This window comes from Cinclus cinclus, chromosome Z (assembly GCF_963662255.1).
Source record: "Cinclus cinclus chromosome Z, bCinCin1.1, whole genome shotgun sequence".
In the NCBI taxonomy this organism is placed as follows: Eukaryota; Metazoa; Chordata; class Aves; order Passeriformes; family Cinclidae; genus Cinclus; species Cinclus cinclus.
The window spans coordinates 70,216,380-70,231,465 of NC_085084.1; the positions used below are offsets into that span (position 1 = coordinate 70,216,380).

The following is a 15,086-nucleotide window of genomic DNA, read 5'->3' on the forward strand; positions in this document are numbered from 1 at the left end:
GTCTTCCAGTCAAACACTTGACTCACTGCCCTGGTGGCTGATTATGCCTTTTTAATACGTGAAATAAGTAAAGACTGTAGCCAGCTTTTCTTGACCCCAAATGGTGATCAATTTATATCCTCCATAAAACCAGTAGCTTTTGTAATTTTTATCCTGACTCATTTAACTACAACTCCTGTTCTCTTCACAGACAGTAAATGCCTTATCCTTAGGAGTCCACTGGGAGGCCAGCATCTTCCACACATCCATGTCTGCCTTGAAGCCAGACAGTGTTAGGTATAGAAGGTATTTACCCAACATAGCTCTTTGTGTTCGTTGCCCTTGGTAAAGGTCAGTTTTCTGCTGAACTGCAGGATGAATGTCTTTCTTCATGTCTTAAATAAAGGCATACATTTTAGTGAAGTAATATTTTTTAATACCTAATCATTGATGTTAAAACATAGAAAGAGCATAATAAGCAATTATTCATCACAAGAGGGGCAATCCGTAACAAGTAAATGCTTATGAGCAAGATATAAATTCAGGTACAAAAAGAGGCTGGAGTCTCCCTGTTCTTGCTTCCTCCCCATCTGTGATTCACAGGGAGAATGTGATTCCTCTGATTCTCTATAGCTAGGTAAAACCAAAGAAGTATTAGACTCACTCACAGCTCATAATTTAAAAGTAGAATAGCAAAATTAACAAAATAAAATGCAGCAGCTAAAACATGGAATTGTAAATGTCCTTAGATTACATAGCAAAACAGTTTAATGAAGACTGAACTGCTAGGTACCCATGTAATTTTACTTAATGCTTTATTCAACACTCTAATTTTCTGTAAAAACTCCACCAACAGCTAAATCTGGCACAGAGAACATGTAGAAAGCAGGAGCGCATACCAAAGCCTAAGGTTATGTTCCTTCTGTCACTTAAACATACCCAATTTCACTATTCTTGTCACCCACTTATAAAACAGTAGTCCTTCTTCAGCATAAGCCAACAAAAGCCTAGTATTGAAATTTTACAACAAATCTAGCAAGCTTGTTCTACCGAATGGTTACAAGTCTTCACAGCAAAAAAAATCTTTAACATTGTAGTTTCTTAACAGAACAGAATTAGTATGTTCAGTTTTCAGCTGCAACTCCACTACAGTTACAACCATGTATGAAAGAGTTCATGTAATATTCATAGAACTGTATTAAAACAGTAAACTACTTTATACAAATCCTTGTCTGCAACGGAAGGCTATTGATAGTGCCTGTAACTGCTGCACTAAGGCATAAATTAAGTATGTTTTCCAGAAGTTTTTAATACTTGAAGGCCATGGTTTTTTACTGAAATACAGTATAATTTTTCTTTCCTATGTTTTCACTGTTTTCCAGAAATATATATTGAAATTACCAGATTTCACACAGTTTGAATATAGACAAAATGAATATGATCCTTTTAGTTTTTTTCACTGAATAGTCCTTGAGAAGATAGCATCATTTTTCTTTCAACTAATGGGTTATACCTACAAAAAGATCTTGAACCATTTTCAGATTCAGCTTAAGAATTTATACTGATTCTGACTATATGACAGATAAAGAAGCTTTTCACATGGCCTAGCAGATTACATCCTTAAACTATGACTTTGTGACAACCAGTTTTCAGGTGCTAAGGCTAAAAAGACAGAGGAGGAGCATGTGTTTGACAACTGGCCATCTGTCTGAGCCCTCAGCAACATCAGCAACCTGGTAAGCATGAAACTGAGATTTTTCCATGGACAGATTGCAGCTCTCCAATCATCCCCAAAAGTACTCAAAAATGAGAAAACATCTGCAAAGATGACCAAAAACAGAACTCTGGTCTTCAGAATTTCCTCCACTCAGATGAAAAAAACCACTCAAACTGCTGTTCACTATGAGCAGTCAGCACAAAATCAAATATTCAGTATTATCACTGTGCACACAAGTGAGCCTCATCACATCAGCAGAAATACTCTAGACTCAGAGTGGTAAATCAGATTAAGAAGTTGACTATCAACAGGCACCTTTATTAGAATGAGATGCTTCCTGGTTTCAACACCTTTATCAACTCCATTCTGAGCAAAGAATATCCTAATTACTTTAGTGTTTTACTGTATGTGTGAGTATTCTGGGGTGAGATCTCCCTATTCAAGATGACTTTTTCAGCTTTAAGAAAGAAGAATAAGCAAGAATGAGTGATTACACACACACACACATATTATGTAATTATTTGCCAAAAAGCTAATGACATGAAATACTGCATCTAATCCATAGCCTATTTTTTCTACTTGAGAGCAACCAGTGTCTGTCACAAACACCTTAGACATTTTTGGATAAAATTATGACAGCTTAATGGTGCAAAGTAATCCTTTCTTCTAGTTTGGCTCTTAATGTGAAAAATTCTTCTCTATAGACTTAAAATGGAACACTTATTTAAAGCAACAAGATTTGAAGATATCAACCTGCACAAGATGAAATGCAGAATGCTACAGAAATTTGAAAGGAACTTATCCTTTAATTACATACTACATTCTACAAATGGTATGGGACCATTTTTTGCACACTGTTTTGGCAAACAGTACATTTCATTATCCAGGTGACACACTGTTGCCCTTTTTATTTCTGATCAATGCCTTTTGGCTGGAAAGAAACTTCTGAAGGGTTAGCTAGCTTCTTTGAGCTTCCTCTTTGCCCTTAATTCCTGGCTACATACAGGTTCCCACTGAGCACCTCTCCCTTGGAACAATTCAGTTCCATCCTAATTGCCAGGATATGTCACCATCTTACGTGACAGATACGAGAAGACAAGGAAGGCTCACACAGATCCTCTGCCTTCAAGGAAGCTACAGAAAGGTGCTCACCCTCCAGCACTTGATCAAGGCTGTTTTCTGCCTGCTGCCTTGTAGGAGCATGGGCAAGACCATTGTTTACTTGGATGCCCTAGCAGTAGGGGAATACAATTTCTGATGCAAAACACCCATGATTTGAAAAAGAAACAGTTGCCCCTGTTCCTTACTTAAGGTTCTTTCCTGCTCTTCCTCCTACAGAAATTGGATGGATTGGATAGATGCTATAAAGGAGCTCCTTTTCCTCAGATGAGGCATGTTCCATTAAATGGGTGTAAAAATCTTCACCCTCCTGTAGCAAGGAGGACATAAATTGTCCTCTTCCACAGGATTTATTTAATGCGAAAGCAGAATTATACATTGGACAATATTTCAGGTTTACTCACATTTAATCCCCTTAGTTTTAATTTTAAGTGAACTCTCCCATCAAGTTTAAATTTACTTTCACTCTAGGTGCTGAAGCTATTTTGATTCAGGAGTGGTTAGACTTTGACTCAAATGAGAATTTGCATTCTACAAAGTAAGTAATTAGTGGAAAAATATGCCAATAGGTATCTTCAGCTCTTTATTTATAAGCAATGAAATATATGGGAAATTAGAAGAGACTAACAGGAAAAGGCAGAAACAGCATTAGTCCCACTAAAGAGAAAAAAATATCTAAATTGATTTTGGCAGAGTGAACTCTGCTTTCAAATTTGTTTGTCTTATCACATTAACACTTTAACAGTGACAGCCTACAGGTTTATTTTTAGGTACTAATATGTTAAAATACGTGATGAAGGTAGAGAAAGAAGTTACTGAAACTGTTTTCTAAAAAGACGTGCAAGCACTGTCCCCAACTCTGTGCTGGGAAACCATTCAAAAAACAAAAATGTATGGCAAAAACACCTGCAATAAAAATTCTGATGCTTTTAAAAAGTGTTAAACAACCCGTGTTAATACCAAGACTACTATGTGGTATGGCAGCTTGACACTTCTGAAAACCAGACCATTAATTTAAATCCCTAAAACCACATTTTTCTCACTGAAACGAAGAGGTTCACAGTTTAAAGTAGCTGTTCTTAGTATTTGTACAGTAGGCAGCTGAAAGAGGACAACAACTTATGCCACCAGGCCTGTACAAGATCTCCACAAGACCATGCTCTCCCTGAAGTATGTTTTTTGCATGATGCAGTGATGGGGACAGAACTAATTTCAGACAGTTTTTACTAGCAAGGCAAGGACCTGTCAGATGCAAACCCAGCAAAATAAGGCAAGCTCGGTAACACCGTGAGTAGAATGGTGGTGGTGATTTTGTTTCTCACAACCCTTTAGCACTGCACTTAATGATGAACTGTCACTTACTGTGTTCTACCAAATCACTTTCTAGGATGTACAATTTGTTAAATCACACCTACTGAATTTCTTGTAGTACTTACCAAAAAACTATCTACAGGAATGCATGGACAGATTTCATGTGCGTACTGCACACAGACAGCATTAGTAGTGGTATAAAGTTAGAATGAAAGTACATTAACAGAAGCTCACAGAATGGAAAATGCTTGTCTCAGAGAGATTTTTAAACTGAATTTTTAGTAACACCTGACCCAAAAGTGCTTTTTTTTAAATACCCAAGGCGGCATTCAACATCACCTTATCTACAGAATCTTTAGTGAAAAAATGAAAATCACAATTCCTGCCGTGTTATAGCTAAACTAGTTTCCCATCTCATACCACGGACTTCTCTCTCATGGAAACAGTGTAGGAAATGGTGTAGTAAAGACAAAAAGTATTGAACAATATTTGATAGGAAATTTAAAATTTAAAGATGTAGGAATTCCCAGGTATTCTGAAACAGCAATAAGCAGATGGCTAGAAAGCTATGTATCCAGTTTTCACCCCCTTCTCACTTAAAAAGTAGATTTTAGGAATGTAATGATCTACTTAATAACCTGAACACAAACTTACACACAGCTGTCAGCACCAGGAAATGAACTGTCTTGCACCAGCCCTTCCCAGGCTCTGCATAAAAAGGATTACATCTAAAGTAAAACCTTTCAGGGCAACGGATTCCATTAAAATCAAGTTCTGACCTTCATAAGTCACAGTTTCATGAACGCTTTCATCTTATGTAAGCTACCACTGTTTCCAAAAGGAGCAGTCCAACCTTCCACAGCCAGTAAGCACACTGCCACGTAACAAACCTGACAGAGGAACTAACTGGTGGAACTAACTGCTGGTCTCAAACTACATGATTTTGGAAATAAAGAAAACCAACCGAACAAATGTGTTTCATTCTGGTATTTTCTGATGGACACCATTATATGTTTTAGTTTAAAAACTGGTTTTCAGTCTTTTTTCATATATGGTATCTAAACTGAACATCAATATTAAGACACACATCATTTATCCCAAACATGTTTTTTCTTTACATCTTTGTGTTCCAAAGTCTTCAGTGTTATCAAGAGTTACACCAGAATTTCAAAATTCTTCACCAAATGGAATCTCTCATGTAGGCAGTTTTATAAATCCACAGAAGCAGCAATAGAGCATACAACAAAAGGGGAGAAAAAGGTTATCTGCAGCTATTTATTGTCAAGTGGTTTAAACACATGGTGGACATAACATGCCAGAACTTCAAATACTGGTTTCATCTCTAGCTATAAAGTTACAAGCAGTGTAGTCACTCCTTCAGTGGCACAGTTCCTTATCTGTGAAATGCTTTGCTACTACAGCGAAGTGGAAATTAACTCATCATTTTACATGAGAGCTTCTGATACTAAATAACATCCTCAACAAAACACAAGGAGCCAAATATTCAAAATAAAAACTGTGTAAAATAACAAATCGTCATTATTTTAAGCAAAAATAAATGAATACTTCAGACCAAAATTTCCTTGTTTTTTCAGAACTGCCACTGTTACAATAATTATGCTGAAGTACAGAAGGCAGAATGTAAGTCCACTGCATGAACAGGAGAGGAGAAGTTTGCTGGCAAAATTAATCTGTGTGTTCAGGTGTTAGCTAGTTAATTTTCAACATGCTGCAGTATTAGACCTCATTATAAGTTCTCGTGCACAATCTTATTGTCATTGTCCTTCACTACCAATGGGACTTAAGAACATATTTCAATGAAGGAAGTATTTCAGGATTGATATGATGTCCTTGTTTAGCCTCAGGGGGAAAAAAGAGCAGGGTGAGAAAAATAATAAAGAGAAAAAATATCTTTTTCCAGGACAACCAAGCACCATGTCTATGTAAAGCATGTCAAATGACATATAAAGTGAAAACAACTTCATGGCAGCATGCATTTTTATCTGCAAGGCGATAGATCAGCAGATCTGTTCAGTCTGCATGGTTTCTGGAGGAACAGTGTGTCATACAGGGACAGAAAAAGGAAACTAGAGATTCTTTTAAAATGGAGAACACCACATGTTCACAATTTAATATCTGTTTTAGATCCTGTGGAAAAAAACCCCTACATTAAAAATAGAGTAATTTAATTTTTTTTTCTAGATCTAGTTAAAGGAGAGTAAATCTTGCACAGTCACAGCATCTGAATGAACACCTCTTTTCATAAATCAACCTACTTACTGCTTTCTGACAATGAAATTAAAAATATTAAATTGATGAACAATCTGTCCTCTATTTAGCATCCACATTATGCACAAAGATGTGCTTTACTAATAAATTGCTAATTGCAACCTTTGCAAAAGAGGTCACATCTCTTGATGTGACAAACAGATCTAATATTTTGGAAGGATGAAGATAATGCATGAAGTCTAAAAGGACTGTCTGAACTACCACTACTTCACTATGGGATTACAAGTTAACTCCACATAAGCAATAATAAATGTTCTCTGTATCAGGCTTATCTATTTGGATAGATCTGTGGCATGGTTATGTACTATCTTAATATTTCAAAAGTGCAGGAAGAGAGTGTGCAATCAATCCAAGCAACAAGGGAAAAATCAGATAAAGTCTGAGAAACTGGTCCCATGAAAAACAATCTCACACAGATAAATATAGCATTTTGAAGAAAAAAACCACAAATAAACCTCAGGTCCTCATAATAACTGAAATAATACTGGTACACTGACTTCCTTGGACTTACCCTGATATATTGAGAATACAGCTCTTTATAAATTAAGATCACTGACAAATGGACATAATGGGCACTAGAGGAAACAACAGTATGCTGAGGAAACCTCAGAAAGATATTTAACTTGATAGTATTGTCATTTGCCAAAGAATCCTGTTTCTCAAACAGATCATCTTCTTTCAAGGGCTTCCGCTCTTCCATGTAACCACTATGGCTAAACCAAGCTAGCTATAGCTCTATTACACACTGACGTAAAAAAAAATATTTAAAGGAAACAAAGCATGAAAAATTCTTAGTTCCAGGCATGGCCAATAATTGGTACTAAAGTACTGTAATCTTCCTTACACACCACTTCTACTCTTACACATTCAAACCTTTCCTTGGTTTGAACACCCATTCAGTGAACACCCACTCCTTTGCCCATTATTCTAATGCTTGTGCTCCTGTGGATTGGAAAAACAAAAGTCATTGCGCTGAGTATCTGAAGCAACTGAACAAGGCCTGTTGGCCAATGAATGCATGACCATGATCTGAAAGAGGCTGTATCATTTCAGGACAGCTCCTGAGTGCAAAAATCAAAAAATTCCATTACCACTCAGGAAGTGCACAGCTGTAGCAGCATCAGCGAGAAAAAACTCATGCCCAAATGTTGGTGGTCTTGTGGGCGCTGTAGCATTACAGCCCATATATAATAAAATCCCTTAAGTGTAAGAAAGACCACAGCAGGGACACTGTGCCTTTGACGCGACTAAAGAAGAAAAACAAAATTATAACTATGTTACAAAGAATGTACAAGGACAAAAGAAAAGACATCTAGAGACACAAGTTCCTGTTTAGCTAGCATACCATGTACCTTAAAAGAAAAGCTGTTGCAATACTTAGTTTGAAAATAGCTTATCTTAAATAATCCTTGGGAAAAAAAATGTATAAAAACTGCCTGCTAATGTAATAAAGGGAGACTGCTTGTTCGCACTCATAGTGAGTGGTCGTCTGCAGTTTTCTGTTCTCCAGCATGAAGCCCTTCGCACCCAAAGGCCAAAAAGAAGGTCCTAGGATGAAGGTCCTTGTGCTCTCCTAAACTGTAACCATGTGTAAGTCACTGCTGTTGACCCTGTACTAGAGGGCTGCCCGAATGCTGCACACCTTATGGTATAGCTGCTGCTCCACAAGTACCTCCTCTGAGAAGAAGCCACTCACACACCTTTGAAATAAGAAGCTGAAGTTTTGTTCTGAACAGCTTTCATTTTACACACTTTATGAGAGCTTAGTGCTGTAAGCCTGCCACTCAGTAGACCTCTATATACCAAGAATACCACAAAACAACTTCCTAAATCACAATACAAACACAGAGAAACACAGACAACACAAAACCTTTCTCTAAAAGAACGCTTTCTAAATGTCCTTGAAATGTGAAACGGAAGGTGGAATTTGAGTGTGCTCTAAGTAACAACCCACTTCCACCAATTTCTGTAAGCATTATGATTGTTTCTCAATTGTGTTTGAATCATCAAGGTCCTGAGACTGGTTTTCAGTCATCAGTTTCCTAAGCAAATGCTGACACCTGTCAAAATTCAAGGCTGGGGAACGTAAGGCCCTCTTCCTTTTCTCATTGAGCAAGTGCCAACACTTTGTTTCAACTTTGATAAACCAGTTTGATCACCATCAGTTATGCCCTTAGGCTTTTTACTTTATTCAGCTCAGAAAATGGACTAGACAGGTTTAACTTCCTGTTTTCTTGCTATGATATTTGGTTTAGAGAACAGTTCAAAGTAACTTTCAAATTCAACTGTTTTAGTTATATGATCAGTAGTGTCTCTGTTAAATAGTTGCTGTATTGATTCAAAGAAATCTGCTCCACAGCAGCTACTGTAAAGAAATGCACACCTTTATTGATGCCAAGAGAACACGCAGGGGTTAGCACCTCCATGTGCATGTCTGACTGTGGGTCATTTTACACAGGCTTTTATATTTTCACAATCTGGGCATCCACCCTTGTTTGCTTATGTAGAAGGCATAGTTTTAAGGGCTGGGATCTTACGTAACTTGTGGTTTCATTATCTTAGGGTTATAAACATGGTATAGTAGCTATCATCTTCATCACATTTACCTAACTGATACTACACTTTGCTACACCTGTGTTTTATTGATTATGTTCTTCTATTTTTTTATCTATTAAAACAGAACCTATGACTTTGCATTTTTCTAACTTTCACAACAGTGAACATGTCTCTCCCTTATTATCACCTTAGCCCACTGGTCGAGTTCCCTGCGTTCAGAAGTTATAGTTAAGTGCAGCAGTTAATACACCTCTCCCTCCCATCACCTTCGCCCACCAGTGCTAGGCCCTGCTTGCAAAAGTGATTACAGTTAAACACAGCAGTCATACCTTTAAGGTTTTGTGAATTCGTACCTATGCTAAGATTCTTACGTCAAGTGAGGCCTGTGTTTCAGTATCAATCCTTTCAAAACTGTCTTAAAACCACACCAAAACAAAACATATATTAAAATACTGAATGTGAAAGTATACTATGCTCAACCTAAAAATATATTGATTCTCAGCTACTGGGTATTCTACTTCACTGAAAATGACAGAAGTTGTCCTTTCCTTTAGTAGGAAGCAGGAGGGTAGTGAGGTGGGAAAACATTTTTCTGAGCAACTCTGGAGTTTGGGGACCATCTGGGAGTCTGGTCCTACAGCCAGAGATCCCAAAGTATGCACAGAGGGAGCATCGCTGGCTGTGGGAGTGCTGCCTCCACTGACAGGTTCACTTGCAAAGCATACAAAAGAATGCAGTAATTTAATGTGATGTACCCTGCGAAAGAAAAAAATAACTGACAAAGATACCAGAGAAACTGAATTATTTAAAAAAGGAACCAAAAACTAAACGCAAGATTCCTTGCTATATCAAATTTTTAAAATCTAGCTAAAAGAGACCAATTTACCATTTCCTTTTAGTACCTTATTAAGTAAATGATAACTAACAATCAGGGAAAGCAGAAGAATGTGTTCAAGTTTCTACACATATTTGCTTCTGAAAACTGATAAGCACAACAAATGCTGAAATATATTTTGTAGATGTGTACAGGTACAATTCAATTCATAACCACAATCTTGGATCCACTTAAAAATAACATTTAAACATACAACATTTTTTTAGCCTTCTAAGTTATACTGACATTTCATTTAATGTCTCAGGAATTTAATTTTGTCAGCTGCAGAGAGCCTCGCATATGCCATGGGACCAAATACAGCTCTTATGCACTGAAGTAAGCTGCTGATGTGAAATTTGGCCTATTTGTTATTACAATCTCAACTTTTCCCAGTTTTTTTAACATGAATTAACTTTATACAATAAATTGATGCCTTTGCAATGTTTCTATTAGGTTTACATATGGCAGGAATTCTACATCTCTACATAAACTGAGGAAAAAAAAGACAAAAAGCTTCACAGAGCAGGACTCTGAGGAACAAGCCTCTGAAGACTAGGATCACCTTTCTCATCACCTCCCTCCACACCTCTTCCTCGGTTTATGCTTGCAGGAAGGCTGATGGCTTAATCATCCTTCTTGCAAAACATAAGGAAACAAAAAAAAAAAAAAAAAAAAAAAAAAAACAAAAACCCAAGAAAACCCACAAAACCTGCCAGGTTATTAAACCACTGCATTTTACTGCCATCAGGAAATGGAGTAATGGAGTCATTACTGTAAAAAAAGTACCTTTTGGAGCCTCCAATATAGGTGAACGTAAAGGTGGAGTCTGAGTACCTGAAATCTGAAAGACAAAGACCTGCTTTATTACAACTTGTCTTTATTTTGGCTGAAGTAGCCGAGTAGCTACGGAGCAGCATTCAGCTCCCGACACGGGGGCGGTGGGAGTCGGGGTGAGCCAGAGGAAATGCAGCATCTCCCCCCAGCCCCTCGCAACAAGTGCCCGGCGCTATGGCAACGGCAGGGAATTCCATTGTCACACACGGCAACAGGCAGCCGACAGCCGGGTTCCTGCGACGGCTCATCGCGACCGGCAGCGCTCCGGCACGGCCGGGGCGCCGCGACTCCCAGCGGAGGGCGGCCGGGGCCGCTGGCATGGACAGGGCCCGCGTGCGGATGGATGTGCCACGGCCTGGGGCCGGGCATCAGGGCAGGCGCCGAGGGCGGCCGCGCAGGAACGCGGAGAAACGAAACCCCCGAGCTGAGCTCGGCCGCGGACTGCGCCCGGCTCGGGCTCGCACCCAGCGCTCCGGGTGCTGCGTGTCACCCCCCTGGGTTCCCCGGCTCGGGATGCCGCCCCCCACCGAACCCCGCCCGCCCCTTTCTCGGCCGGCGCCCGGTCTCCTCTGCCCTCATATGCCCTCGGAAGGAGAGGAGAAGACGGGCGGTCGGAGAGCGGTCCCGCGGCCGGGAACGGCGGCGAAGGGCACGGGCGCGGCGGCGACAGCGACGAGTGCCTCCGCGCCGCCAACCTGGCGCCCGGGGACAAACTCACCTGCAAACAGGCAGTCCTTCTCCGCCTTGCACTTTTGGATCACAACGTCAATATCCTTCTGAATCCTCTCTTGTCTTGAACACATCCCCATGAAATAAATCCCAGGGGAAAAAAATAGCAGCCTTTATTTCCACCCCACCCCACCCCCCGCGCTGCCAGGTTTTTTTGTTTTTTTTTTTTTCTTTTGTTTTGGTTTTTTTTTTAAGATTCAGCCCGAAAGAAGGAACCTAGGGCTGACGAGCAGGACCCTCCCCGGCGGCCCGGTGAGATCCGTTCGGCCGGTTGGAGGACGTTGGAGGCAGCCGGCGGGAGCCGATGTTGTTTGCCCAGATGCGCCCGCCCAGATGTGCCGCCGCTGCCGGCGAATTGCAATTTCCTCACAATGGATCCAGCGCAGGGTGGCGGCGGCGACACGAGATCCCCCCCACCCCCCACCCCCCCCCACGCCCTCTGGGTTTTTTGGGGTTGGTTGGCTGGTTTGATCTTTTTTTGGAGGCGAGAGAAAAATTTAAAAAAAAAAAAGGGGTGGGGGAGAAAAAAAAAAAAAGGGCGTGGGGGCCAAGCCGACCCGGCCGCTGCCGCTCACATCCCTGCCCCTCCCGCCAGCAGCGGCGATCGCCGCGCAGCAGCAGCAGCAGCACAGCGCGGAGAGCCGGCGGCGGCACCCGCACCCGGTCCCTGGCGGCGCGGCGGGGCCGGCTCTTGCTGCAGCGACGCCGAGCCGCAGACCCTCCCCTCGCTCCCGGCCCGGCACGTACGGCCCCCGCCGGCTCCCCCGGCGGAGGCGGCGCGGGGGGAGGAAGAGGCGGATGCACAGAGCGGTGCGGGCGGCCCGGGAGGCGGCGGCGGCGGACGCGATGGTCCCGGCCCCGCCGCCGGCTCTCGCCTCCGCCCGCCCGGGCCCCAGGCACAGGCTGCCGCCGCCTCCCGAGCAACGGAGAAATGCCAGGAGCGAGTTCTGCGGGCGGCGGGGCGGCTCCCCGGCCGCCCTGGGGAGGAAGCGGGCAGCGCCGTGTTGCGCAAGGCCGGCGGCGGCGGGGCGGGGGACAAGGGGGGGTGCGGCCGGCGGGGCCCGCTCCCCTCAGTGTGCCCGGCGGGAATGCCGACCCTTGCCGCCCTTCCCGGGGCCGCGGGGCTGCTTTGCCGGGGCTGCGGCTCTTCCGCGGCTGCGGCTCTTCCGCGGCTGCTGCCGCGCTCCTGGCCGGCGGCGCGGGCAGGGCTGTGGCCGGTCGTTCCCGGGCGGGACAGCCCGGCAGCCCACCCTCGGCCGAGAGCCGTCCCCTGCCAGCCTCCGACTCGTCGACGGGTGTACGTGCCCATGGAAAAAGTAAGAGGAGGATTTAGAGCCTCTCTGCGACCACCGTGGTGTTAATTGCGCTCATCTCCCGTCATTTTCCAGCAAAGCTGTCTCGCAGACCTAAGGGATTCGGGAGAGGGCTCGGGAAGTCCAGTGCCTAGCACTGGGTGCTCATTCAAGTTATATGTTTGGGGCTCTAGTCCAAGTAATGACCATAATATAACTTGAAAGGAATCACCAAGTCCACAAAAACGGGTGTTCTTTCACCCAAGTGCAATGCTTATAATTAATAAAACCAGGTCTGAAAGTAGTAGAAACAGATTGGATCATAACATTGAGAGAATATTCACAAAATTCCAGTTTTATGTATTCACGCTGCTCTAAACAGCCCCTATAGATTATGCATGCTTGACGTCAGTCATTCTAGTGGGGTTTTTTTGTTGTTGTTTTTTCATTTAGAAAGTCTGTATTAATAATGTATTATTTATTTCAAACACGGAAGACAAACACAATATTTTTATGAAAAATTAACTCCATAATTTTTCCTATCTGTAGGAGGGAGTAGAAGAGAACTTTAAATCACCATGTGATTCGACTTTCTGCCTCTAAGAAAATAATTTATCTTGAAGGGAGACTTCCGGATAAGTTTGCATGTGGAAACTGTACAAGATTGCTTTTCATGTGAGTCTGTCCTTGGATAAAATTTAAGTTAGGAATAGATTTTTTTACCATAAAAGCTTATACTTCTTGCCTTCTGCTTTGGTAACAGGGAGCATCAGGCTAATGCTTCTCAGCTGGAGATTTGTATGAGGAAGTTGTACTGGAACCCATGGCAGGAGGTTTGGAACTAGATGATCTTCAAGGTCCCTTATAAGCCAAACCATTCTATGGCACTATGATTTTACTCAGCAACACTTTTACAAGGCATACAGAAATGATCATTGTAGTCCAAAATACAGTATAATATGGTAAGCCACTGTTACTGTCAAGTGATGTAATGGTGGTTAAGAAGTGCTGCTTCTTGAGGTGCTTTTCTGTCTCTTCCAACTAGAATATCAGCAGCCATGTTTGCTGTCTTGCCTTTCATCACAGTTTAAAGACTTAATCAGAACTTGATTTATTCTGGTGGGGTTCTGGTCCTGAACATTGTAGTGAAAGGTCTCTGTTATCCCTCCCAGGTGGATCAGGAAAGGGGGAGGTTATTAGCCAGTTGCAGGATATTTATGCTGACAAATTTGTTTACAGCTTATTCTAACCACAGGGTTCTTCTCAGTGTCATGTCAATTAGCACAATTGTTGACTGCCTTTTTAAGCCACAGACTTTAAGCCACATGTTTTCATAGGCTTGGTAACAGTGAACTGAAAAGTCATCCACAAAGAAAAAAACACCATGATCAAGAAAATTAGTATGTTTGGCTTCACAGCATCAACTGAATTGAACAAAAAGTCTGCAAATACAGTTTTTTATTCTATTAATTTTTATTTATTGTGACTGGTTCCTAAATTCATATTTTCTTAAGTCAACTTGGCTGTTAATTTACGAGATGACTTCAGTACAGTTACAGCAGGAATTGCTGATTTCAGTGAGGAAAAGCTTGATCATAGTTTGAGGTAATTCTGTTTATTAATATACTGAAAGTAAGGTGCTGGAATTCATCCCTGAATTTGTAAAAATTGACAAGATGTTGGCATCCAGTTACCCTAAGTGTGTTACTGCGAAAGTATCTGTATGCATGCTCTAATCCCTCTACAGAGGATGTGTCCCATGTACTGGTTTTGGCTGGGGCAGAGACATACAGCCATAAAGAAACTATCTGGAGAGCTCTACAAGTCAGTAGGACAGTTGGCCAGATAAGTCTTTCCAGTGGCTTTTCAGTCCAGAAAAGTGGTTCATGTCATTTCTAGTTTTGTCCCAAGTTCAGCTCAGTTTACATTGCACTGAAATGATTAAGTAAAAAAGAAACACAAGTAACTTTTATGTTTGTGCTCCTGAAACCTGAAAATATTTAAAGAGGTTTATATGAATTGAAAAGAAATTAAATTAATGGAGGTCCATGATTAGAAAATTTATGTGAAAAGACTGGCCTAAAATGTAACAGGCAGAAATAAGAGAAACAACACGGTGAATGTGTTTCAGTAATGTGTGAACAGTGACTGAGAGGAAATGCATAGGTCAGACAATTTCTGCTCATAAATGGGTTCTGCCTTTTTTAGACTAAGCAGATTTCTTTCATTTTATGCCAGAAATAACCCCCTTCCTACCTATTAGGAAAGCTGATAGAAATATTTCCATAAGCATCAGGACACCCTCTTCTCTCCCCAGCTCTCTTACTTATACATTTTTCTAAGTGTGTTCATGTGACATATAAACACACACAAGAAGTCTTAAGAA

The 15,086-nt window shown here is 41.5% G+C and overlaps 1 protein-coding gene across 2 annotated transcripts in view; it reads right to left on the minus strand.

Moving 5' to 3' along the window:
* PARP8 (poly(ADP-ribose) polymerase family member 8) overlaps window positions 1–11,731 on the minus strand; it is a 114,325-nt gene extending 102,594 nt beyond the window's left edge. For both annotated transcript variants that reach the window (XM_062512720.1, XM_062512719.1), the window contains exons 1-2: window positions 11,398–11,731; window positions 10,632–10,686 (exon numbers count right to left, since the gene is read on the minus strand). In XM_062512720.1, the coding sequence (XP_062368704.1) occupies window positions 10,632–10,686; window positions 11,398–11,488 (146 nt within the window). In that variant the 5' untranslated portion in view covers window positions 11,489–11,731. The remainder of the gene's footprint in view (window positions 1–10,631; window positions 10,687–11,397) is intronic.
* Between the last annotated feature and the right edge of the window lie 3,355 nt (window positions 11,732–15,086).